We start from the raw sequence: 25,914 nt of genomic DNA, 5'->3' as shown, positions 1-25,914 counted from the left end.
GAGTGAGAGACCGAGTCACACTATTTTTTATACATATTTGTTAGCATACGTTATGGTAATTAACAGAATTGTTCATTTATATATATATATATATATACACACACTCAAACATGTATAACAAGTCTGAATATATTCTTGCGGTTCATGCTGTCTAAGTATGTTACAAGCCATTCATCTAGGTATAACGGAAGCAAACTATAATATTCAATTGAGCCCTTGTTTGACGTTGCGACTTTTGAAAAGATCAAAGTGTTCCTTATTAAATTTGCGCGTGTACACAAGTCTAATATCCACGATGATGAATCATACATATATATGTATATATATATATAGAGAGAGAGAGAGAGATATGTGCTTCCATGACTTGAAATTTCACCAAAACCACTTTTTTTTTTAAAAAAAAATTGGGAATATATTTTAGATATTATCCAAAGGAATAACACGTACGACAAAGAATAATAGTTATAGTTTATTTTATATATAGTTGAAGGGTTTTAAAATTCGGCGTAGATTATTAATAATAAAAAAGAGTGATGGGTGTGGTCAAAGAAAGCAACTCTACACGAAATAGAAGTCAATGAATGGAGGTCAAGGCCCTAACTATGGGATTTTCAAGAGTCTATGGCGTTATTTTCCCACGTACAATTGTTTGTACGTGTGATTCGTTCTTTAATTCGCTGTCAACCTCCCAAATATTCATATTAATATATTCTTTAAATGACGATAATAATATATTGTCGTGAAATCATGGAGCAACCTCACTGTTCGGGTCACCTCACAAACGCGCGTCCAAGAGACATACGGAGGACATAACTCACGACAAATAATCTCCGTATAAACGGGATGAGTAATTTTTTTTTTTTTTTTGGGGGGGGGGGGGGGGAATTTTAGAGAGGTTTTATGATAATATCCACGAACGAATATTTATTTTTAACATTGATAAAAAATAATTTGGATAATTATAGATGTTTTAATTCATACAGATTTCATCTAACATTAAATTTGTTAATATAACTCTGTCTGAACTCAATAAATGCATCGAATATACCGTCAAAACATTTGTGATATTTTTTTTATAAAAAAAAAAAGATTGATAGAATGGCCGGCCCTTCTAATCCCACACGACAATAAATACTCGTGACTTTTAACCAAAAAAAAAAAAAAAAAAAAAACCTCGGGACGATTTTTTCTCTGCGTAGGAAACATTATAATTGCGACCGCTTACATGAACCTCTGAATGACTTAGAGGTTTGGGAAACGCCGTCGTTTTGTCTCAGCTTATTCCAAAAAGCCCTGAACCCTAATCTATCGGTTGAGTTGCGTCGGTTCTCTCTCCCGTATCCAAAATCTGATCAGCTCGAGCATTTCGTTCGCGCTAGATTCGTAGAACCAAAGAGGAAAATGGTGGTACGGATCCGATTATCGAGATTCGGATGCAGAAATCGGCCGTTCTTCCGGGTAATGGCAGCTGACAGCAGATCCCCGAGGGATGGGAAGCACCTCGAGGTCTTAGGGTACTACAACCCTTTGCCGGGTAATGCAAATCTACTTGTTTTGTGTTTTGCATACACTGTGTCCATGCGTCTTTCTGTTAGTTTGATCGTTCTCTTCGTGGGTTCTCATTCGATTTCGGTGTTTGGCTTTGTGCAGGACAAGACGGTGGTAAGAGAATGGGTCTGAAATTCGACAGGATCAAGTAAGTTCTTCTGAAACTTTATCTGGTTTGGCAATAAATGGATTGTTGCTTTGCATTTCCTGATAGATCGGTAGCTTCTGGGTTAAATTTGTAAGAAGCGCCTTTGACAAATTGTTTGTTTCTGGAATTCCCTTTGTGGGTAGTGTAAGATGATTCGGGGTACCACTATGCTGAAGCTTTTGAATTTCGTTTGTAAGGTGCTTCTTCATGCTAGACAATGCTATGCATTTTCAAGTGTTATCTCTTGAATGCTCCTTTGTTCAGTGTTTAGATGAGTTGGATTATTACTTGTTCTTGTTCTTGGCCCTGCATTTTTAAGTGTTATAGTGTTGGCATGGTTCGATGGAGGTAATGCTGTAGGCTGTAGCCTTTGATCTTGTTAGCTGCCTCTTGAACAGTGCTTTACGTTGGTCCATATTCATAGTCTACACCATGTTCTATCAACTCTGCATTAATGTGATACAAAACAAGAAGAATTCCGTCCTGAATGGGTAGTATCCTTAGGTTTAGTGCTATCATTTGTTGGTTTGTTTGTCCAAAGTTGAGGATAGGCTGTTTGCACTGTTGTTTTCGATCTTATCCCTCTGGAGTAGTTTCTTTTCTAGTCGTGTTGAGAATTTAGTATCCTTAATCCTTATTGTAGAAATCAGGAATTACAATCAACTGCCGATTTAGGAAGGAAACCCACATTTTCCAAAGATCAAACATATTCTATGTGTTGATGACATTAAACTCCTCCCATCAATCCTCATGTTCTTTGGTTCTCTGCCCTTTCCGTGGTGTTGTTGCTCTATGAACAGTTTGGTGCTTCTCTGCTATCTAGTTCTCTTGGATATGAACCGTTAATACCCTGTAGGTATAAGTAAAAGAAAAACAAGCTTAGCATGAAGCATCCTCATTTTGAATAAAAGGTGCGGTTTGTTTGGAACTTCTGCATCTATGACATCAGGTGAATAGCGTCAGCACATTCGAATAGTGGCATGTGTCGAGATGTTGTCCATTATCGCGCTCTGTACATTACGCAGCTGTATTTTCTTAAACGGTTCCTGCAATAGAATCACATACATAGAGCTCTGAAGTCCAAACTGCGATGTGTTAATTCGGTTTCTCCCATAGTCGTTAGCCAAATCAAAGGCTTGATTTTATACAAAGGCAGTATGTAAATGTAATCTGAATCTGTTCTATTAACAAAAACTCACAAAATATGGGGAATTTAGGACAGTAATACTAACTTGTAGTTTTTAACAAATGAATGGTTTTTTTTGGGTATTTCTACTTGTGAAGGTACTGGTTATCGGTTGGTGCTCAGCCTTCAGAGCCTGTTCAGCGCCTCCTCTTCAGGGCCGGTGTACTCCCCCCTCCCCCGATGGTGGCCATGGGACGTAAAGGCGGCCCACGAGACACTCGTCCTGTTGACCCAATGACCGGACGTTTCTTGGATACACAGCAACCCGCTAACGATACCGAGCCCAAAGAAGATGAAGAGGATGAGCCCTGATTTCTTCAATCCTCAGTTTCTAGTGTAGCTTCTTGGCAGTTAGTTGTATGATTCATGAGTGAGGACATTAAATGATGTAGCTCCATATTGTGGTGAATGGATGGATATTCCTTTGTGCTCCGCTCTATGAAAAATAAACGACAAGATGTTTTTCCTCGCCTTTTCTAGAAACGGCACGGAGTTTTTTTAAGAAGAATGCCATATAATTTAGTGTATTTGAAAAGATATTAGGTTTTTGGAATTTTTCAATAGGACCAAATGTGTGATAGACACAAAGATATGAACCGTAAATGCATACATTAGCATGTTATCATAACACAAAAACTTACCGATATTTGAATTTTCGAATTGAATATAATTTACATTGGGGTCCATTATCTTAATCATTTTGAAATTAGTTTTTTAAAGAAGTTACTGCCGCCGAGGGGACTTTAAAACGGCGGTTGTTAGGTTTCCCGAGAGAGAGAGATTTAAGGGAACACACGTTTTCTGTGTAGTCGCCTCCCAAAAACCCTCGTCTCCTCTCACAATCTCTCTACTTTCTCGACACACCCCTTTTGATTTCTTCTCGAAATCTTCTTCATTTTGATCTCTCGATCCATCCTCAAAGGATGAGCAACGACAAGGACAACTTCAGTGTCGCCGATCTCACCGCCGGTAATGTTTTCCGATGCCTTTTCGTTAACTCCGGTTTAGCGTTTGCTTTGTCTGAGTTGCTAATCAAGTAGTGTTTTGTTTCTTAATCAATACTTTTTTGGTGGAATGTTCTTAATCAATACTTAATTGCATTTTCCGACTTAGGAGTGTTTATCTTCGCTCTTTTGATTTGGATTTGTTCGCAGCTCTCAAAGATGAGGATCGGGCAGGCCTCGTGAACGCTCTCAAGGTGAGTTGCTCTCTGTCACTCGACGCTTTGTCTGCAAGCATTTCCATCGTGCTATTAATTTTTCATTTGTTAGAAGAAGATTTGGCCTTCGATTTATTTGTTTGAGCATTCCGCGTTTTGGTTTCAATCGCATTTCCTCATCAACCAACGGCTTGATAGTTTATGGCTTCCCTGGAAAATGTCGTGAAACTGTTTATATGTTGTTCGCAGAGCAAGTTGGAGAATCTGGCTGGGCAGCATTCGGATTTGCTTGAGAATCTGCATCCTAAAATCAGAAGACGTGTCGAGGTCCTCAGGGAGATACAGGTTAGGGAGAATTTTATTCATAACTCTTTGAATTAGAGGTTCATCATGTATTGTATATTCTTTTTATCCTGTATTCTTATACGGGTAGGTTTGAATTGAGTTAGTGCCGTGTGAATCTGAATTTGAATACTTAACAGCCCTTGTACGTTTTCTTGCACAAATTGCGAGTACTGTAGTTTTTGGTGCAACCTTTTTGAAATTATGAGATAATACTCATAGGCCATAGGGTGGCCAACAAGAGATTGCCGAGCATGGGAAATTAGTTTGTTCTTTTAAAAAAAAAAATAATTTCCTGTTTGCAGGGCCAACATGATGAACTGGAGGCCAAATTCCGTGAGGAGAGAGCTGCCCTAGAAGCCAAGTATCAGAAATTATATCAGCCTTTGTATTCTAAGGTAATTAGTGGCTTGAAACCAAGTTATATTGCACCCGATTTTGCAGGTCATTAGTTTCTTAAATGCTTTATTGCATCGATCTAATTAAATCTCACATTGTTTCAAAATCTCGCTTAATCCCCTGCATTTGCACTGAGTTGTCTGTACATGTTTCAAATGATGTCGTATATCTTACTTGCTCAGCGTTATGAGATTGTGAATGGAGTTATTGAAGTTGAGGGGGCTCCAGAGGATGTGAAGACAGAACAGGGGGAAGAAAAGACCGCAGAAGGTGATCGCATGGAAACAAAGCCTTCTCTATTGGGTTTTAATCTTTCTTTAAATTATGTTTTTAACCCGTTTCATCGCTATATAATGCAGAGAAAGGAGTCCCAAATTTCTGGTTGACTGCCCTGAAAAATAGTGATGTTATTTCGGAGGAGGTTAGACAATGTACTCACTACTTTGGGTATTTGAGAATGGGCCACTATAGGGTAACATGCAAAATGATCACAATTGTGATTTCCTTTGATATCAGATCACGGAGCGTGATGAAGGGGCTCTCAAATATCTCAAAGATATTAAGTGGTGCAGAGTCGAAGAACCAAAGGGATTCAAACTTGAATTTTTCTTTGACCCAAATCCTTACTTCAAAAACACTGTTTTGACAAAGGCATATCACATGATTGATGAAGATGAACCTCTCCTCGAGAAGGCTACTGGGTAACTGATGATCCTGTCCCGTGACTGTTGAATAAACCGCATAATTTTTTCTTCACTTTCCGAAACTAATCTCATTGTTGTCCTCCCTTGCAGGACAGAGATTGATTGGTATCCCGGCAAGTGCTTGACTCAGAAGATTCTTAAGAAGAAGCCTAAGAAAGGTGCAAAGAATGCCAAGCCAATCACCAAAACTGAAGATTGTGAAAGCTTCTTCAACTTCTTCAATCCTCCCCAAGTTCCTGATGAAGATGAAGACATTGATGAGGACAGAGTAAGATAACATTTGGTCTCATAGAACTAATTACTCCAATTATATATTTATCTTAACTAAGCGATTATTATGCTCCCCGTTCTTAATGCAGGCTGAAGAACTTCAAAATCTGATGGAACAGGATTATGACATTGGGTTTGTCTTCTCCTGAACTTTCTCTTTTGTTGAGTTATTATTATTTTTTCTTTTACCAAATGCTTGTAAAAAAAAATGAGTTCTACACACCTCTATGTAGTTTTATGGTCAGGATTTCAGAACATTTGTTTATGTGATTCCTTGCTTCATGCAGATCTACAATCCGGGACAAGATTATCCCCCATGCTGTCTCATGGTTTACTGGCGAGGCTATGCAGGGAGAGGAGTTTGAAATAGATGATGACGAGGATGAGGATGAGGACGATGATATTGAAGAGGACGAGGATGAAGAAGAAGATGAAGATGAAGATGAAGATGAGGAAGAAGAAGAAACCAAGACCAAAAGAAAGGTTTTATTTTTTCCCATCCTGCCTTGTTTCCTCCTGGTGCTTTTTCGTTATAGTTTTGCCTTTCTAAAATTTTAAGATTTTAATCCTGTGAAATTTGGTTTAAATATTTTTGCAGCCATCAGTTGGCCACAAGGTATGAAACCAACTTTTTCAGAGCTAAATTCGATTTTTTTTATATATAAAAAAAGCTATATAATACAAGTGGAAATCTATGTTAAAGATGATGAGAGTGAATTTGGATGGAGTGCAGAAGGGAGGGAGACCTCAGCTGGGTGATGGGCAGCAACAGGGCGAGAGACCTCCTGAATGCAAGCAGCAGTAAGGTACCGAACTAATGGTTTCCCCCCGAGTCAAAGCCGGGTTGGCAGTTTTGCTTTCGATTGAATCGGTCTCGCCATAGAATCCCTTGTTTGCTCTTATATGATATGTCATCATGTGTGCTGTCATAGTTTTTGTGATTTCACCCAGAGTTTCTTCCTTTGTGTTTGCTTCTTTTGAACTTTATACAATGAGAGTAAAGTCTGATTGGTGTTTTATCCATCATCCTCTTTCCATTTGTTTCTGGGATTCCTGCGAGTTTTTTACTTCATTTCAATGTTGTCAAAACCCCAAAGGCAAATAAAACTTGTTCGTCCATTCAAGTACCCACCCTTCCCATCCTTGAGGAAATCTAACACTTTTGTCTGCTATATCTTTTTGTGGGACCATTGATGGTAAATTCTGAAGAGCAATAGTGTTGAATGTTTACAAATGATCAATTCATTTGCATCAATGGGCTTTTTTTTATAAAAAAAAATTCCCGGCAACGTGAATGAACCCATTTGTGTACGGAATAAATTGTGCTTAGGTGCATGCTATGCTATGTTCCCCTTTCACCCAACAAAGGAAACACATGAACCTCTAAGTCTCCATGATCATATTCTTGTTTGACAGTTCTACAAGTGATTAATCAGTGAACTCTAATCACAAAGGTTTTGGCATTGGAAAGGGAACCTCTTTTGATGTTTCAATCAATGATGTTTTTAATGTGTTGAAAAGTCAGTCTTCAAATGGTAGACCATCAATCAATGCCAGCCATCAATATATCTTCATTTATTTCTTCTCTTCAAGAGAAAAAGTCATCTTCTGATTCTCGTTTAACAAAAAAAAAAAAGGTAAGTGTCAATTTTGGCGTCCAATAAACTCATCCACGTAAAAATAGAACCAATGGGAATGTATGGACAATATTTTTTATTTATTTATACATATAATAAAACTCAACGGCTGAGATTGATCCGAGAAATGGTAATCAACGGCTGAAACACCGAGAAAACGATAACCATGTTTTATTTTAAAATTAATATTTACCGACCGCGCAACGCGCATTATATTAACCGTGGAAGGTAACAAAAAACTAACATTAAACTTTATGTTATTTGGTTAGGAAATAATCAAACTTGTCAGTCAGCCACGTCAGCAATCACTCTTCTGACGGCTTCCTGTAAGGCCGATTCGTCCCATTCTCCCTGCAAAGAACATTTCATATCAAACCTTTACTTAATAAATTTCTGCGACTGTAAAAGTATTTACTGCTCTTAAATATCTAATCAACGAATGATTTATATCTTTTTTTATCCTTTTTACAATCTGTAAATGATTTATATTAGAGATTTTTCCTAACTTCGTTATAATATTAACAACTTGTCTCCAGAGTTTTACTATATGCCATTTAAATTAATCATAATTCGATATATACTTTGACTACGTCTTTTGAAGACCAAAAGTTTCCAATATTTTATGTAATCTCAACTAATCCACAAAACCCATCAGGAAAAAAAAAATCTAATCGCATGGATTATGTAATTATTCATCACATTGGTGAAGCAAAAAAAAAAAAGATTGTCGGTCCATTAATGTGAATTACTGACCTCAATCATGAGCCCTAAGCTCAGAAGCAGAAGAGGAGATGAATCGCCACCTTCTTGAGTTAGAGTTCGAGCTTCAATGGAAACTAAGCTCACATTGCTTACACGCTTCAAGAACTCTATCAATCTTATGATCAAATCATCAACGCTAACATTTTCTCCTCTCACAACCACTCTTAATCCCGCAGTCTTCTCTCTTCTTTTGATCCCAACGGTCAATCTCTGACCTTTTCCGAGACTTTCCATCTCTCTTTCTCCCACGAATTCCGCCCCAAGCTCTCGATTTCTCTCCTTAAGCCTCGAAACCTCTGATTGAAGACGAGTTATTTGTTCTCTCGCGCCTTCTAGCAGTGAGGCTTTGTCTTTCTGGTCATCGTACAACGAAGATCTTTGTCAGGAACTCTGACATTATCGTCTCTTGTCTTGAACAATATATACACGTGTGTGTGTGTGTGTAAATATATATATTATACATATATTTTTTAAGATAAGCCGATCAATGGAAGAGATACCTTAGTAGTCGGAGGAAGGAGAAGTCTCAAGGCTTGGAAGCTCTCGTTGAGTTTCTCACGGCGTTTCCTCTCCGTTATCATGTGATGCAACTGTGTCGCGGTTGGACTGCCCCCCATATCCAAACGCTCTCGCCTTATAACGTCAAGCCCACGATAAAACGCGATCGCCCTTTTCGTCATATTAATCTGCTTCCTCAATCTCGACGCACCGCTAACGCTAACGCCGGTGGAGTACCTCTTGAACGCACTTGCCCTCGGGATAACCTTCTTCGGAGAAGAAGACGTTGACGTCGACAGAACATTTGACGGCGCCGTTAACACCGCGAGAATGGCACGCGTCATCGCCTCCTCTTCCCTTTGGCGTATCGCGAGAAGCGATGACTGTTGCCCCTCGTGGATCATCCTCGTTGTGAACGGAGGCTTAACGGTTTCCGTCAAAACGCCGGTAGAAGGGTTAACGGTAACGGGGAATAAGAGCGGAAAATCCCGATGTACTGGGACGATCGAGTGATCTGAGGGAGGAGGCCGTAGAGACTCTGAATGGATCGGAGACTGTCTTTCGAAAGTGTTCCAAGGAACCTGTCTGGAACGAGGGACGGACGAGTTACCAATGCATAGTTTATATATACAGAGACATGAATGGTATTTAATTAATATCAAATATAAAACCTTTTCAATCAACTTAACTACTTAACATTATATATATATATATATATATATAACTCTTTTTTTATTTACAATTTGTGGTTATTTTTATTTGCTGGCTAATATAATCAAAACTGTTGACAATACCATCGACTTGGTCTTCTCGTGCCCTTTGACTTTTGACGAATCAAATATGAACCAATCATGTAATTTTGTTAATGTGTTTATATACATGTTTATATGAATCAAATCTGAACCAATCATCATGTAATTTTGTTCATGTGTTTATATGCATATTTATATGAATCAAATCTGAACCAATCATGTAATTCTTCATGTGTTTATATTATACGTGTATATATATAATTATGCATATTGAATTTGGGATAAATTTTCTTTGCCTTTTTATACATTTAAAAATATTTTTCGCTTTCTTTTCCCAAGTTGAAATTAGGAAGTGCCAGCTGCCTGCTTGATTGCGAGGCATTTGCTGCAGTTTGCCTGTTGTCGTTTTACGTTTCCAAGAAGGAACATCGTGACATTCAGTCCTGGGGGAGAGCGTTTTAGTGCCCTAAGAACGGCAAGTAGTTGGATATGTAGACTCTTGGGCTTTATAGTTTCGGATGAGGATAGGTATTGGGCCCATAAAAAGAAGCCCATCCGCTGACATTTTCCCCTTTCTCTTGGGTTTAATATTTATATATATTTTATATGCCTACGGGCTTTTCCGAATCTATACAATGATGAAAAAAAGGCCTCTCATAAATTCAATCGATTACAATTTAGGGATTGAATTGTAGAGGTTTTTGAAGTTTTAAAAATTTTAAAACAAAAAAAATTTGACAATTAAGTTTTTGTAAATTTGGTTTTCTTAAAAACTTGGAAAAATATTTTAGTAAAAAAATAATTAAAAACCAAAAGTTATATTTCTCTGAATTTACAGATATTATAAAAACCAAAAACCAAAAGATAAAAATCAAAAACAAAGAAATAAAGCAAAAAATCTAAAATAAAAACTACTACCACTCAACCCTAAAATATATATAAAAAAGAAATAAAAAAGAAGAAGCAAAAAATATAGTTGAGAATCTCATCATTGTCATCGTGGGTGGTAAACCTTTTTACTTTGTTATGTAATGATGGAAGGTGTCATCACCAACACCAATCTTTACTATATCCAAAGTTTTTCACTTAATATTTATTTATTTTCTGCATTATCCCATGAATATAATAGAATATTCTTTGCAACAATAATATAAAAAAAATATATAGGAATTTAGGAGCTTCCTTAGCGTTACAACGCTTTTAGCTTTTACCATGCCTCCACTTTTCACGCCGTTTGTTTTTATTGAGCTTTTAAATCCGAATTAAATGAATTTGTATAATATAAATTCACAAAATATTATACATAATTGAAATAGAACTTAATTGAACGAGACACAAATGTTGACTTAACCACTTCGTCTGATTTTATTATTAATTAAGATATGAAATATATACATATATATGTAATAATTAGTGAAAGATTAAAAATTCCGACTGCGCTCTTAGGTGTAAATTACGGTTATAAAAATAAACAAATACAAAAGGATTTGGCAATAATTTATCAAAAGCATCATAACCCACAAAACACTAATTTCTTAACCCTTAAAAAACGATTAAATAAATTTTGATTCCAACCAATAATGCCTGGATTTCGACAAAGATCTTTAAAGTACACACAAACACACACAAAATCCTCTTTAAAATATAATTTCCAATTTTTAATTAAATAAAAAAAAAAACAGAGGAGGCAGGAAATGTTGATGTCTCCTTGTTTCCCGCAGGCTGTGACAAAAGGGCTTGGGACATTCTCAGACATAATTATTTTATAACTAATTGTCTGCTTAAAGATATATTTTCATGTTCAGACTGCTTTTTAAATCTCTAATAATGTCATTTGCCTTCGTATTATTACACTCTCTCGCTCTAATTATGTCTTTGATTTTCTTCATATTCTTTGTCGTCCTTTTTGGTCCCACGTAAACTGCTTCGCCGTTCATCTCAGTTTCTTTTTCCCACAAAAAAAAAAAAGGGTGAGTCCAAATATATACATTATGTTATTTTCTTTCTTTTTATTAAATATTTATTTATCTACAAGGAATTGCAGAATACCGACGGAATTTCCTGTTTCTAGGGTATGGAATAATAGAAGGATCGTTATTACTTTACTATATATTTCACTTGCCCTTATTTTTCGTCCTTAAACGGATAAACTGTCTCCATGATACAGAAAAATTAAAGGTCAATTTTAGACGTTTAGTATGTAATTTTGTTTAGTTTTATGCAGATATGATATAATATAGTATAATATAACGTTAGAACATACTTTCTATATAAGATATATAACCATTTCGTTACGCATATGAGTGATCCATTGTCGTTTTATAAGTTTAAATATAAAGGTTCAGGCCACGAATAGAAAAGGGTTTTTAGAGTTTTTTAAATTAATTTGATTTTTTCTAAAATGCTTTTTTTAATTGAAAAAATCAATTAAAAACCAAAAACTTCATTTTTTGGATTTACAAATATTATAAAAGTTAAAACCCAGAAACTAAAGATGAAAACTATCAACAATTATAACCTTGGTCACCTTTATGACTACTTTATATTAAAAGTAATGTCCACTCTAACATCATGATTTTAATGTCTACCACCTTAAAACTTAAAATTTACGTACAACTATACGTTGAAATAATACAGAAAAGAAGCTATACGTATGGAGTATTTACACGTTAAATACACGTGGACGTACTAATGATATGAGTAATCAATGACGATAGTTTTCTTCATGTCATGTTTTCTAAATTCCTTACTTGTTGATATGCTTATACACTAACGCAAATTAAAAATTGTTCACCCTAACATAACGAATCTATATAAGAAAAATACGCTAACCTGTTTGATCTATATCCAAAATTAGATGATTCAACTGGTAAAGTCTGAATCAAATCTCATTTCCAACCTATATTCAAGTATTCATTTGGGTTTACACTCTTCTTTAGAAGATATAGTTGAGTCGAAAGCCGATGAATTTTCGATTAAAAATTAAAAAACTGTTTGATCCATAGCCGTGATAGATAATTTATTTGTTTGTCAAGTCATGAAATTTAATCACGTGAACAAAATATCATAACGCTCGAACCCGACGCAAGATGTCGTCAATTAAGCTAGTGAATGCATTGATATATATATAGTCTAACTTGAATTTCGCAGAAATATGTTGTGTCCCGGAGATAATATCATCCTCGGATCATATCTGTTTTTTCTCTCGATGAAAACACTCCACTTCGGTCCAAAATGACGACTCCACCCCTCCGACGACGCGTGATGTGGCAGATACTGAATGGCTTTGATCCCGTCATCCTCACACGATTCCAATATCTCCATATTCTGCTCTTCGTACGCTCCCAAATCGTCGTCTCGTGCGGAATGTAGAAACCCGATTGTGTAGAATATATCTTCTTCCGGTACGACCGTTGACATCTTATCGTTCCATCTGCAAAAAAAAAAAAAATCCAATTTAGATATTTTGTGTGTTATTCCAACGCTAAATGGATGACCTAAAATGGAAAAATGTTTCAATAAATAGATAGACCTACTTGTTCCTGTTCATGGGATAAACGAGGACCGGACCGGTGGTGATATTATTTCTAAGGACGATGTCCCTAAAAACTCGAAGATCGAAACGAGAAATGTGAGATTTGGGTACGAAAAGGTTAAGCCAAGGATGAGGATTGTCCCATTGTCCTTCCGATCTCAATCTCAACTCTCCCGACCGAACCCGGTTCAAGAACTCCGTATACGTTACATCTTTCTCGTACATGTACCCTCTCACATACTTCAAACCCTCCGTCAACTCTTCTATCTCCTGCAAAAAAAAGATGAAAAACATTTTATTAATTACGCATGCATATTTATTTAATATGACAACATATTTATATGACATCCACACCAAACACATATCGGTGTACGTATAATATTATACAGACCTCGTCGATGGTGTGTTGAGAGGTTTGGTCGTAGTATTTGACGACTTCGAGGCAATAGATGACACGGTGTCTCTTGACCATTGAGATGATCCTCGAGTGATCGGACGGTGGAAAATACGTCGATCTCCAGTTATCCGGCGAGCCGTGGTGCGTCATGAGCAATCCTTCCAAGAAATCGGGGCCGTTGGTTTCTGATATCAAACTTTCTTGATCTCTCGTGAATTTGGAGAAATCGTTGTACAGAAATCTCAGCCATTTCACCTGCAACGCCAACCCAAATCATAATCCATTGGTTAGAAAACCGATCAATGTTTCATCATACATATATATATATATATATATCGAAAATATAATTTCTGTGACGGGAAATGACCGTACTCTCTTAGGAGCCGGACGCAGATGGATTCTGGCTCTTGTTATGATACCAAACTGACCCAAACCTCCCAACACGGCATAGAACAGATCTGAGTTCCTGTCTTTGGAACATGTCACCGTCTCTCCCTTTCCTATAATTAATTATTCCGAAAAGAAATAAATATTGTATTAACAAAAGAATATGATCGTAATCATATAGCATATCAATTTGTTGTGATTATATGGATTTTGAGATTAGGTTAAAAAAAGGTGTTATTTGGGATTAAATTGTGTCATGGGAATAACCAAACAATTGAACCGAAAGTCTTGCTGTGCAAGTTACTTGACGTGAAGACAAGGGAATAAAAAGGCATATATCGTTGGAGACAAAAGTAATTTTCATTAAATGTGGACAACACGGAGATATGGTTGAAAAACAAATGGACTGTTACTTAATTCCATTACATCTGATTGCAACCATTTTTTTTTTGTCCATATGCATAAACTGCATGAAAATCATGCATCTGGGCCCCATTCTCTGTAGATTTTCCAGTTTTTAAATTGCAACGAAGCAACGCATTAAAGACTTTGGTTTACGAAATCTTTAAACCTTGATTCTTGACGACCAAAAATCTTATAGACACGTTTATTTTATGACATTTTTAGACCATGCTTACGGTTATTCGCAGATTATAGGATTTTTATGCAAATGAAACAATTATTGAATACAGTTCTATATTTTGCAATTGAACACGAATAACAAAGATGCCTGAAAATAGAAGAAACTCCGCTACTTTCCAACGCAACGCAACGGCCTTAAATTGATTTCGTAAAGCTTTGACACCATGTTTTTTTTTTAATGAAAGACACCATGTTAAATTAGGAAACATTCGAAAATACGCACACATACATATACACTGTTGGAGTTAATCTTGTCTGAAAAAAAAGAGGGAAGAGACTCGTTCAAAAGTAAGGTCGTGTTTCGGATCGTGTTTCGGATTTTCAGTTGGGAGTGGCTACGAGTTTGAGAAATCTTGGTCAAAGAGTAAATCTCGGACACGTGGAGCTTGTTACGCTTTGTTGTTATTTGATTTGTTTCATGATGTTCCTTTTTCTATTTAAAGTTGCGATATGGAATAATAATAATACAACAAGTTTTATGGAAAGTTTTATGGAAAGTACGTAAATGTCAATCGACCTTTATCTTTGTTTTTTTTGTTTGAAAATCAAAACATCGTTTTAGATTTGCGTTTCTACATACACACACCTATACTAATATACTATAGATATATAACCAGTTTTAAACTTTAATATTATATAGTTATATTTTCTTAAAAATATTGATATAATATGAGGGGGGGGGGGGAAACGATAGATTGCTGCATTATATTAATGCACTTCTCAACCACCATTTTTGTATCCATTCCAAAAATTTCAAAACCAGCGAAAATCTTTGGTTGATGAGTTGACCAATAAAATTTACGACAACGAGAAGTTATAGAATCCATCATAATATATACGAGAACAACAAAATAAATAGTTTTTAAAAAAAATCAAGAAACGTACGAAATAGAACAAGAACATCATCGTACGTACCGGTTATGACATCCATTTCGACAACATTGCTGATCTGTGGACCGTGCCGAAACGATTGCCCACTTATCCCACCGCTGGATAACGTCCCTGAAAAACAAACAAAAAAAATTATTTAACATTATAATATATATATATATATATATATATTCATATATTAGAAATGTAATTTACGATCGGTATATCCGATATATTACCTCCGACCGTCAAATACAAATAATCTGTCCAAGAAACCGGCGACCACCCAAACTCCAACGTGGCGTTCAACACCTCGATCCAAAGCCACTCGCCGCCCACGTCGGCGTAAGATCCCTCCGGCGAGATCCGTAGGTGGAATCCGTCTCCCCGTCGGAGTTCTCTCCTCAACGGCCGCATGTTGACGACGACACCGCCGTCGGCCGCCGCTAGATTATGCCTCGAGCCGCGATTGAGAAAGGCACCGGAGAGTCGTATGAGCTTTTCACGAGCGCCGCGATGTCGGCGGCGGAGGAAGGGTTGAGTACGGCGGCGGGGAATATCTTGGTGGTGCCGCCGAAGTCCATAGCGACGGACTCGACGGCGGAGGCGTCGGTTGTTAGTTTCCCGGCGAGGTTATCGCCGGATAGGATGTTCCACGGCTGTGACGACGATGGTGATGATGATGGTAAGGTGTTGCCAGTTATCGGAGTAAAAAGAGTTGCGATGAATATTAGCGATGCGAGAAACGTAAGCCTTGTAGGATTCGGTTTGGCTACGGTATGGCCCCGTGCGAATTTCAATATATTTTTTTAAAATAAAATGTTTATTCGGGAACGAACGAGAGAGAAATGTGGAACGGAGTCTCCTGCAAGATGTATATATATATAGACAAGCACATGGTCGATGCAGGTGTTATATACATATATATATATATATATAACCGCACATTTACAGATGTGTAAATATGCAGATCAACGCGTTTATATTTTGAATATATATTTCGATTTATTTTGATAATTATTTGTAGAAATTATTTTGAAACACAGATTGCCGAAGACTTTAGTAAAAGCAAATCGAGCAATATTCGACGTCAATAAATTTTATTATTTACAAAAAAATCCACCGAAAATCTTGTCACGTGTGAATCTTAGAAAAATAGTTAGATTTCGGGGTTGCACGGACCACGCTCACGAAAACCATACCATTGCTAGATTTTTTAATTAAAATCCATTATTTCGTATCAATATTGTCCATGAAATAATACAAAGCTAACATTCGACAATATTAATGTAACAATAACGCATACGATGTACAAGTATTGAATAGTCACACAGCTACAGCGACAGAAACTTAACCACACATATATATATATATATATATATATATATACATATGTATATTTGTATGTATGCATGTATGTTTCAGCTCATATCAATTACTATATCTTTTTACTCGGTACAAATAAAAATAATTATGTAATAGCCTTTAAATTTGCACACCAAAACCCAACTCGTGGGCAATTGGTTAAATTTGGAATAGAAGATAATTTCACTTTAAGGTTGAATGTTCGATTTCTGACTGATGGGGAGGGAAGTAATTTCTGAGTTTATATGATCCATATACAAAGGCTTTTCCAGCCGGAGATTTACCTAAACAGCATGTCGTCGGGCTAACTAGCTAGGGTTATAAAAAAAAAAAATTGCACACCAAATTCACACGTCATTTTTTTTTTCGCAAACGCACCATCTTTTGAATAAAGGAGAACGACACATGGCAAAATTTTCACGTGTCACATTCTTGTTCCCAAAAAGTGACACGTGTGCGTTTGGTTTTAGGTGGTCACTGGTCTAATATTGTTCTGATTTTTCTGCTACAATTAAAAAAAATGAAAATTTTAAGTTGATTAATCTATAAATATAATTATGGAACTTCACATATTTGCATGGATAATTTTTTTTTTAATGTTGTGGTTATTTGCTAATGCTGAAATTAATACGTTATTGTAATGCATACAACGCTTAGTTGGAAAAAGAGCGAATCACAATATATATATATATATATATATATATAGATCGCTCATAAGAAAGCCTAATTCCAACCGTCGGATCAAAATCTCAAAGGTCCTGATTGATTTCCATTTATTTTCAAATTTAAAACTGAATCTTATTTTTCACTATTTGCACTCATGAAGAAGAAGAAGAAGAAAAAGAAACGATAAAATATTAAATGACTAATATTAGAGTGAGTATTAGAGAAGATTTGAAAAAAAAATCCATCTTTAGAAAATATTATTTTTTGCTTCTAAACTAATATTTATTGTTCACTTGATTTTTCCTCATTTTCTATTTTTTTTAAAATTGCTCGATTTTAATGTAACTCACGTTTTTAACGTCTGACAAGACCATTAATCAAATAATATCGGGCAAGAAAAAGAAAAGAAAGACCAAGAACCTTAACCTGTGGAAGAAAACCTAACTTATATATATATATAGAATGACAAGACAAAACGATATTATTATTTTTTTCGAATAGATACTGTTATAACAATTTTAATTATTTATATTCACTAGCTATAGGCAATTAAAGTATTTATACTAGATAGTAAGATTACTGTAAAATGCAATTATATGAAAAGATCTTATACTAATCCAAATCCAGATATATTTTTCCGCTCATAGGTCATTGTGCCACATACATTCCCCGGAACGATTTATAATGGAATTATAGAAAAATAGTCCTTTCAACAGTTTTTATATTATTTAAACATTCTAAAATCTTGATTTTGTTGCCGATTTTTTTTCAGACGTCGCATTTTTTAATATCTTAATAATAAACAGATAAAATATAATACACTGTAATTTATTAATTAGGATGTTTCCTTGTCACAATTAGGTAATCATACAAAGGATCTATAAAATCTTTCTTGATGTAACAAAATGCTCTGGTTATCCAAAAGTGTCAACGATGATAATATTATACATATAATTAACATAAATCGAGAATTTAGCAGATTTATGATTAATCATTGTGTCGTGGGAACACAATGTAAAGTGAGACATGGAATATCCTCGAGATTTCGGTTTGTATGCTTCTTTTGCCACATGTAAGGTTATTGTCATCATATCTTCCTATAGATTATGTTCATTTATTTCTTTTTGTAATCAAACAAATTCACGAGGGCCAACGTACCTAGCAAACATCGTAAACATATGCATTTTCACGTTCAAAAAGTGAAAAAAAATATTATTGATATAAGATACTCATAATATGAAATGAAGGGTGTGGCTGCAAATAAGATAACTAATATGAATAAGTTTATTGAGATCGAAATTTAAATTTATAAACATAAATTTTAATAATAATGGTTTTCAAATTAGCATTCCAAAATTATATTTATTCTCCTATAATTCATTAGAATGCAAGATGTGACTAATCAAATAGCTATAATGTCATTTTGGGTGATTTATTCCTTTTCAATTGATAATAATGATACGGATTCGGGAAAAAAAAACTGAAAATGAATTAAAGGGGAAAACAAAAAAAGAAGATGTACAGCCGGACAGCATTTCTGTGCCGAACGCACGTGTAATGTCCTGTTTTTATTTTTCTTTTTATCTTTTGCCACAATAATTGTTGCATAATAAATTGAAAACATGAAAGTAATTAATATCTGCATGAGTTGGAACGGAGGAAAAAGAAGGGATTAGGGTTAATGATTTCGTGGGGGGATATTTAATTCCAATAAATGTAGGCTTATAGGAATCTTTCGGCCATGCATCATCATTCATACCCTTTTGCCTTCATTTTTCTTAAATATATAAATATATATATATATATATATATATATTCTCATATATCATCATCATACAATTTCACACGCATGTGCGCCAACATAAGTACACGAACATTCTTGTGCCTCTCTCTCTCTCTCTCTCTCCACACACACACACATATACACCCATGCTTAGATGATAATTAAAGAAAAAAGCTTATAGAAATCCACACACAAAGCTGGTAGGTTGAGTAATTTTCATCATTTGCATCCACATTGATGAAATGGGGCATCATTTGAGAGCGTGTCTACATCGAATTTAATTATAAGCTCACGTTATATGTATGCGTATATCGAATTAGGTTTGAATGGTGACGACGATTATTATATAGTCGAGCAAGCCATCAATAAAATTAACTGTAGTTGTTTGAACTGAGATTTAAAAACAAAACGGTTTTCAAGATTTTACTCTACTCTAAAAGAGTATCATTTAGGGTGTATATATATATATATATATATATTGGTGGTAAAACGTGTAACTCGGAACTCATTAAGTTATTATACCATATATATATACACACATGTATATGTATATATGTGTATGTGATTGATGTACAATAATGCATGTTGAGAGAAACAGCGTGAAAACAACTAAGCGTTCCACGGCCCACGTGGCAAAACAGTGATAATTAGGTGTTTATTTACCTAACGAAAGTGAGATAGGTTACTGATGAAAAAAGTGGGATAGATTACTGAAAAGGTAAATGATACTCTCTATATATATTAATTAAGTCGGTCCGACAGCCACATTTTCAACATTTATTACAACAACAACAACAAATGTACATAGCCGGCCAAAAACGATTAGTACACAACATATTTTTCAAACGCCTCGTCGTTTTCAAAATTTATACGCGAACACACACATATATATACATATGTGGCACTTCAATTCGATAGAAAATTACATATAATCAAGTCCAAATTATACCACATACACAAATATATAATACATAGACAGAGAAAAAAAAATTAATTGAAAAATGTGATGTGGATCTGATAATCAACGCATTATTTTCGATGCCTAATAAGAGAGAGGTGTGGGCACTCGTGAAGATCCATGCAAATCTTCATAGGGATCCAAGTCAAAGGGACCACTTGCTCTATGTCCCCAACATTCACCGTCGTTTCTTAGTTGTAAGGAACTCCTTATGAATCGATTTATTCAAATCATCATATATTACAGTTCTAGATGAATATTTTATATTAATTTATATATATATATATTTACGTTTTTTTTTATCATGGTTAACTCGGTGTGAAGTTCAAACTCGGGTGTCTCTATGAATCGACTTATTTTCTTTAGTATTAAAATTTCGATTAAAAACTAAGTTTAATTATTGTAATTAACTCAATTATCATTAATAATAACCGATTATATGTTCAAACTCAGCCAGAGCTTTTTTTTTATATATAGATTAAACTCGCATCAATGAATGGATTACTCAAACGGACGTATCCTTCGTGCAGTCAAGTTTCATGAGGATTCTGTGGGCTTTAAGGAAAAAAAAATCATGGGATACAATGAATTATTATAACAAGGTTGTGTAACGTCTTGTTGGGTCCAATAATATGATCACTTTGGCCTAGCTAGGGCTAATACTGTTTGTTTGGTGTTATATTTAGTCATTTCATATTCCATATTTACTCGATAAAATCAAATTCGATATCTAGAATTACTTATAGACGAATCAGCGTACGGTTCGAACTACGCCCACAAAAGAGTTGAAGTATGAGATATGTTTGAACATACTTTTGTTTGTCTCTGGAGAGACTCATCACGTGTCATGTCCAATCCGTACACATGCTATTCATTTCGCACGCATCCATATGCCCTTGCATTCTGTCAAACGTAAAATTACATGCGACGCGTGATGCACGAGAGCATATTGGACTTTATTTATATTTTACACGATATTTTTACAAAAAATAAATAAGTAGAAGACTCGGCGCACAAGAGCATATTATCTGCGTACGCACGTGCGAACGTAGCTTGTTTGTATATATACGGATGAAAATGCATGATTTGTGTCTAAGCATTTCGTGGTGTTATAACATATTTAAAATTATTGGAAGACAACCTTAATGTTTGTGTCGTTACAGTACAGGATGGAATCTATGATGAATCTTTTCTTGCTCTCTGGTAAAGCTGTCGCTCTGTAACGTTTAATTTAATGGCGTAAATAACACACGACTAATTGCATGGAAAATAACTGGCCAAGAAGGGAAATGAGAATAAAATCTCGAGAAGATCTGAGAATTGACATTACAAGAAATCCTCCAAAAGAAAAAAAAAATTGACTTTATGGGAATTGAGGTAATATAATTGACCCAAACGAGAAAAAAAAATAAGGGCTTTGTGTGTAGAAAAAGTGACACCAAAATAGGCATCGATATGAAAAATGATATTAGATACAATGAACATGATCATATGTACATACAGATACAGAAAATCTTGAAACTTGTCGGGTAGTCTGTGAATTCCAAGATTCCAACAAAGTATCAAATCGAAATCTTCGGCAAATTTTATGTACACACGCATACACAACCAATATCGAACGGTCGGTTTAAGAAATTAAATTATCTGGTTTAAATAGAAATCATATATAGTTAGGTATTGTGATATAAACGTGGGAAAAATGGAATGCAGACTGATCAGTGTACACTATTCAGAGATAGATATATGCATATACGTATTGTATAATTATACGAATACCCAACTGTACGTACTATACAGTCATGTTCCATTCAACAGACATGCACACATATTTACGAGTTATCGCATATCATGAACGTAGTCGCATGTGTGTGTGTGTATATATTTATATAATATGTGACTACGTATGTAGACGTAGATGTGTCGGAAGAGGAAGGGACAATTGGACAGGGAAGATCTGACTACACGACTCGACCGAATCAAAGTGGAGAAAATCACAAAGATTTTAAACATGGTTAGGGGAATCTTGGATGTGGGGTCCGATCCCACGAGGGAAAAGAAACCCTTTACATCTTCGGATAAAATTCCACTCGTTTACCAAAAAGTTCATCATTTCTACCCCCTTTTGTTTCTCTTTTTGTCGTTTTCTCTCTTTTGTCTCTTTTGTTTTCTCTTCGAAATTGCCTAGAACGTATAAGATATGAGACATGGTCACGATATGATATCCATAATCTGAATTTAATTTTTTTTTTACAAAACTGTTTTTTTTTTTACGATTTTAACATGGATGGATCATAGAGCAAATAGATTCAAAATGCAAAGAGGGAGAGAGGAAGGTGGAGGAAGTGATGGGAAATGTACTTCCTCGGCATATGGATTCGTACGACCGAATCTATCATCCCTCTTTTCAACTGTGGATCTCCGGGGTCCACAAGATTTATTAGGCCCCCCCCCGGGGGACCCGGGCTTACGATTACTTCTCACCTAACCTTTTTTTGGTTATCCGGTTTGGTTAATTCCGGTACGATTCGCCGTTGGTACCATGGATTTTTTCCGAAGAGGACGCGTACATAATAACATAAAACTGTTAAAAATGTTCAAACTTGAGAACGTGTATACTAAGAGCAGAATCTTTCAGATTGAGAATAAGGCAATACACATTCAGTAAAGCTATTTTCCTTTGTCAGAAATAACCACATGCTGAAACTTCCACTATATATATATATATATATATATAGTTGTGTTTATAGTTTCGCAATTTTTTTTTAACTCTATAATTAAAGTGGGATAAAAATAAACTTGCGTACGTTCAAATAAAAAAAACCTGATCAAATGCAAACAAAAAAAGTAAGCTAAAATGAGAATTAAAATGTATGCATTTAAGTTTTAAATCGTTTTTTTAACCTTGAACTAATCTCAACTTTAATCAGCATATATAATCCTCCTTATTAATCTCATATTTATTTGTTTCGTTTATTAGTTAAAATTCATTGATCGTTGCTACGTGTTAATGGGCTGACGTCAACGATTAAGGTAGGCCCGATTTATGTGAAAATGAACAGTCGATAGGGCTTTTATGCTTCAGTCCAGTACGTGATACCAATATCGAATAGGTTAAGATCGGGCTTTAAAATTTTCAATTATATTCGGTCCATTTTGTAACCCACGAAACTACATGACCCGGAACATGATGTCCAAAAATTGCACTATTATTATTATTATTATTATTATATTATCATAATTTCTTAGTTTTTTTTTATAATAACTTTCAACCCAATTATATTTTTTAAAAGTCGGAAAAACTCATATGAACCTCCCTCCCTAAATAAAAACTCGAATTTGGCTTGGAATTGAATTTTGCTATATCCTTATAACTTGAGTCATTTAATATTGGATCATAATTTTTTAGTTTGATGAATAAAAGAAGAACATCGAAATTTTGTGTTTGGTTTGGGGATATTTGGACACGATCGACAAATGTCATCGCAATATCGAAATGAAGTCCGTGTCGAATGTAACATCTCGTTGGCTTAAAAGTCCACGAAGATTCACCAACATCACCCACCAAAAAAAATGACTTGTTTTTTTTTTTGGTTCAATTAGTTAGGTAACCAATGAGATGACGTTAATGGTGAATATATATGTGGAATGTAATATACGATCGAACCGATGAGATGACCACGAAGGATCTTATCGAGACGCGATTGATGTTAAAACTTGACCTCCTGGGTTTGTATAATAATAATAATAATAATAATAATAATAATGCTTGGAGGGTTTTATTTGGATTCTTGATTTTTCTTAGTTATCATCATTTGCCTTATGGATAAGTTGATAAAGCTGACGATAATTATGAGCCGTGAAGAACAGATTAAATAAGATTTGTTAGTCGACCTTGGGTCTATCCGATTATATATCCCCCACCTTTTTTTTTTATTTAACATTGGACCCACCATTTAATAAAACATGGCAAAATTAATATGACGACGGATCATTTAGAGCCAAAATTTGCTTTTACTACCTTACAACATGGCGTACACGAGACCTTTTTCTTTGTTAGCCCAATACTTATTATCGGTTGACCATCCAAATTGTTTGTATCCGCCTGATACTTGGGGAAATGATTATAATATATCATAACATCCTAACTAAACAACTAATGGCAGGTGTCGTAAAGGGAATCTCAAATATTTATAAACCCATTTATGTTTTCGCATCGCATCGCATCGCATCGTATAATATAATTGAAAAAACCCATAACCATGGGCGGACCCAATTGGTTTGATTTAAAAATTATAATTCCTTTATAAAATTGATCATCTTTTATCACATGATAAATTTCACTTTGCCCCCACTTAGAATTTGGTCTAGGTCCGCTACTGCCCATAACTCGCATTAAAAGCATAATTATGTGCCCCATATCCTTGCTTTCATGGGAAAAAAGGAATAATGTAAATCGAATTATTATCCACATCTAACCAAAAAAAAATTATTATGCACATATATATGGAACAGCAAACTCAGATTTACCATAATACCCTTTCACTCGAAGTGCATGAATCTTACGTTCCGGATCCAAGAATATCGCACGCAGTCCACTGACATGGCATAACTACTTTCTGTTTCTACTACTTCAAAAAAGAAAGATCTACGCGGACTGAACGAATAACGTAATGACCAAAGTACCCTCCACAGTTACGCTCTCTTTCAGGGTGATATTCGTCATTTCGACCTCTCTGTTCGGCTTCCCGCCGGTGCGAGGGGCACGGCAGGGAAAATTCGATCCGGCGTGAGGGGTAAATACGTAATTGTAAAGATCATTTGGCTTTGAGCATCTCCTTGTACTTTAGAATGGAATCGAGCCTCTGTAACTTGAGCTGGTGCTTGAACTTGTTTATGAAATCGGCGGCTTTGGCGTCGACGCTGTTTTCTCCGTCGCCGAACGACGTCGATCTCTCCAACCTCGCCGTCTCCGGCCGTCTCCTCTCCACCGCCTCCGCCGTCTCCTCCGCCGCGTGTTTCTCACTAGCCGACTTCGTCATTTTCTGCGCCTTCTTCGCCGGCTTCTTCGTCTCCGACTTGCTCCTCCTCGGCTTGTGATCGTCCTCCGACTTCCGTAGTGGCGGAACCGGGTCTTGTTCCATGTGGGTCGGGTCGGATCTGTAGAAGGAAGAGAAGTTTATGGACTTAACCCGCTCCAACAGCGATGGAGCTCGAGCGAGACGTGGCGGGTCAACTGGTTCCGCTGATCCAAGTCCGGATCCGGGTCCGATCCTCTGTTCATCATACTCTGGGATCTTGAACTGAGACAGGTCAATCGTGTCAACCCGGTTCGATCCAACCGGGTTATCGTCCACGTGTCGGGTTATCGGCGCGTGATTGTTTTCCGGTTGGTACTGGGGGAACTTGAAGTACGAGAGGTTGATGGACTTGACCCGACCCAGAAGAGAAGGAGCGCGGGCGAGCGGGACCGTGCCCGGGTGAGGATCCGACCCGGTTACGTCGAGGTGGGTGGTGAAGAGGTCGGTCTCCGGAGAAGGGAACTTGTAGAGGTGGAAATTGATGGACTTGACTCGTTCAATGAGCGACGGAGCTCTGGCTAACGGATTGTGATGATGATGATGATGGGCATGACCCGATCCGAACGGGTCCACGGGTGGGTTGTGCTTGTTGGGACCCGACCCAAAACGAGAAGCGATGAAGAGGGTTCCGATCATGAGGTTGAGGAGGAGGAACAGAGTTGTGGGAGTGAACCAGCTCGCCACCGTCGTCACTAACTCCATTGTTGAAGGGGAGAGAGAGAGGGAGAGAGGTGATGTGAATGGTGAGAGAACCAATGGATGGGATTTATAGTCGAGTTTTTAACTTTTTAATATGCATTTGGTTTTAATATATATTTTTTATTTTAA

General features: G+C 36.0%; 5 protein-coding genes across 5 annotated transcripts; 2 read left to right on the top strand and 3 right to left on the bottom strand.

Moving 5' to 3' along the window:
- Positions 1-1,296: 1,296 nt before the first annotated feature.
- LOC104811748 (30S ribosomal protein S16-2, chloroplastic/mitochondrial) lies at positions 1,297-3,351 on the top strand. Its single transcript, XM_010538564.2, has 3 exons — positions 1,297-1,534; positions 1,651-1,696; positions 2,981-3,351. Exons 1-3 carry the CDS (start codon positions 1,402-1,404, stop codon positions 3,192-3,194), a joined length of 393 nt encoding a protein of 130 aa, XP_010536866.1. The 5' UTR covers positions 1,297-1,401; the 3' UTR covers positions 3,195-3,351.
- Positions 3,352-3,644: 293 nt separating this feature from the next.
- Positions 3,645-6,828, top strand: LOC104811747 (nucleosome assembly protein 1;3). Its single transcript, XM_010538563.2, has 12 exons — positions 3,645-3,851; positions 4,037-4,080; positions 4,291-4,386; positions 4,689-4,781; positions 4,965-5,052; positions 5,142-5,203; positions 5,299-5,483; positions 5,577-5,754; positions 5,846-5,889; positions 6,044-6,239; positions 6,355-6,372; positions 6,490-6,828. Exons 1-12 carry the CDS (start codon positions 3,806-3,808, stop codon positions 6,559-6,561), a joined length of 1,122 nt encoding a protein of 373 aa, XP_010536865.1. The 5' UTR covers positions 3,645-3,805; the 3' UTR covers positions 6,562-6,828.
- A 735-nt stretch (positions 6,829-7,563) lies between these two features.
- LOC104811746 (putative transcription factor bHLH041) lies at positions 7,564-9,231 on the bottom strand. Its single transcript, XM_010538561.1, has 3 exons — positions 8,656-9,231; positions 8,147-8,509; positions 7,564-7,744 (listed from the first exon to the last, which is right to left on the bottom strand). Exons 1-3 carry the CDS (start codon positions 9,055-9,057, stop codon positions 7,679-7,681), a joined length of 831 nt encoding a protein of 276 aa, XP_010536863.1. The 5' UTR covers positions 9,058-9,231; the 3' UTR covers positions 7,564-7,678.
- A 3,176-nt stretch (positions 9,232-12,407) lies between these two features.
- LOC104813263 (cytokinin dehydrogenase 3) lies at positions 12,408-24,731 on the bottom strand. Its single transcript, XM_010540832.1, is given in 8 exon segments — positions 12,408-12,838; positions 12,942-13,210; positions 13,332-13,592; positions 13,710-13,837; positions 15,282-15,368; positions 15,476-15,691; positions 15,694-16,008; positions 24,692-24,731. Coding segments are annotated over 8 exon segments (1,617 nt in total). The 3' UTR covers positions 12,408-12,537.
- LOC104811745 lies at positions 24,481-25,914 on the bottom strand. The gene has a single exon (XM_010538560.2). It carries the CDS (start codon positions 25,786-25,788, stop codon positions 24,823-24,825), a length of 966 nt encoding a protein of 321 aa, XP_010536862.1. The 5' UTR covers positions 25,789-25,914; the 3' UTR covers positions 24,481-24,822.

This window comes from Tarenaya hassleriana, unplaced genomic scaffold, assembly GCF_000463585.1.
Source record: "Tarenaya hassleriana unplaced genomic scaffold, ASM46358v1 Cleome2, whole genome shotgun sequence".
Taxonomy (NCBI): domain Eukaryota; kingdom Viridiplantae; phylum Streptophyta; class Magnoliopsida; order Brassicales; family Cleomaceae; genus Tarenaya; species Tarenaya hassleriana.
This window is presented reverse-complemented; position numbering and strand designations above follow the sequence as displayed.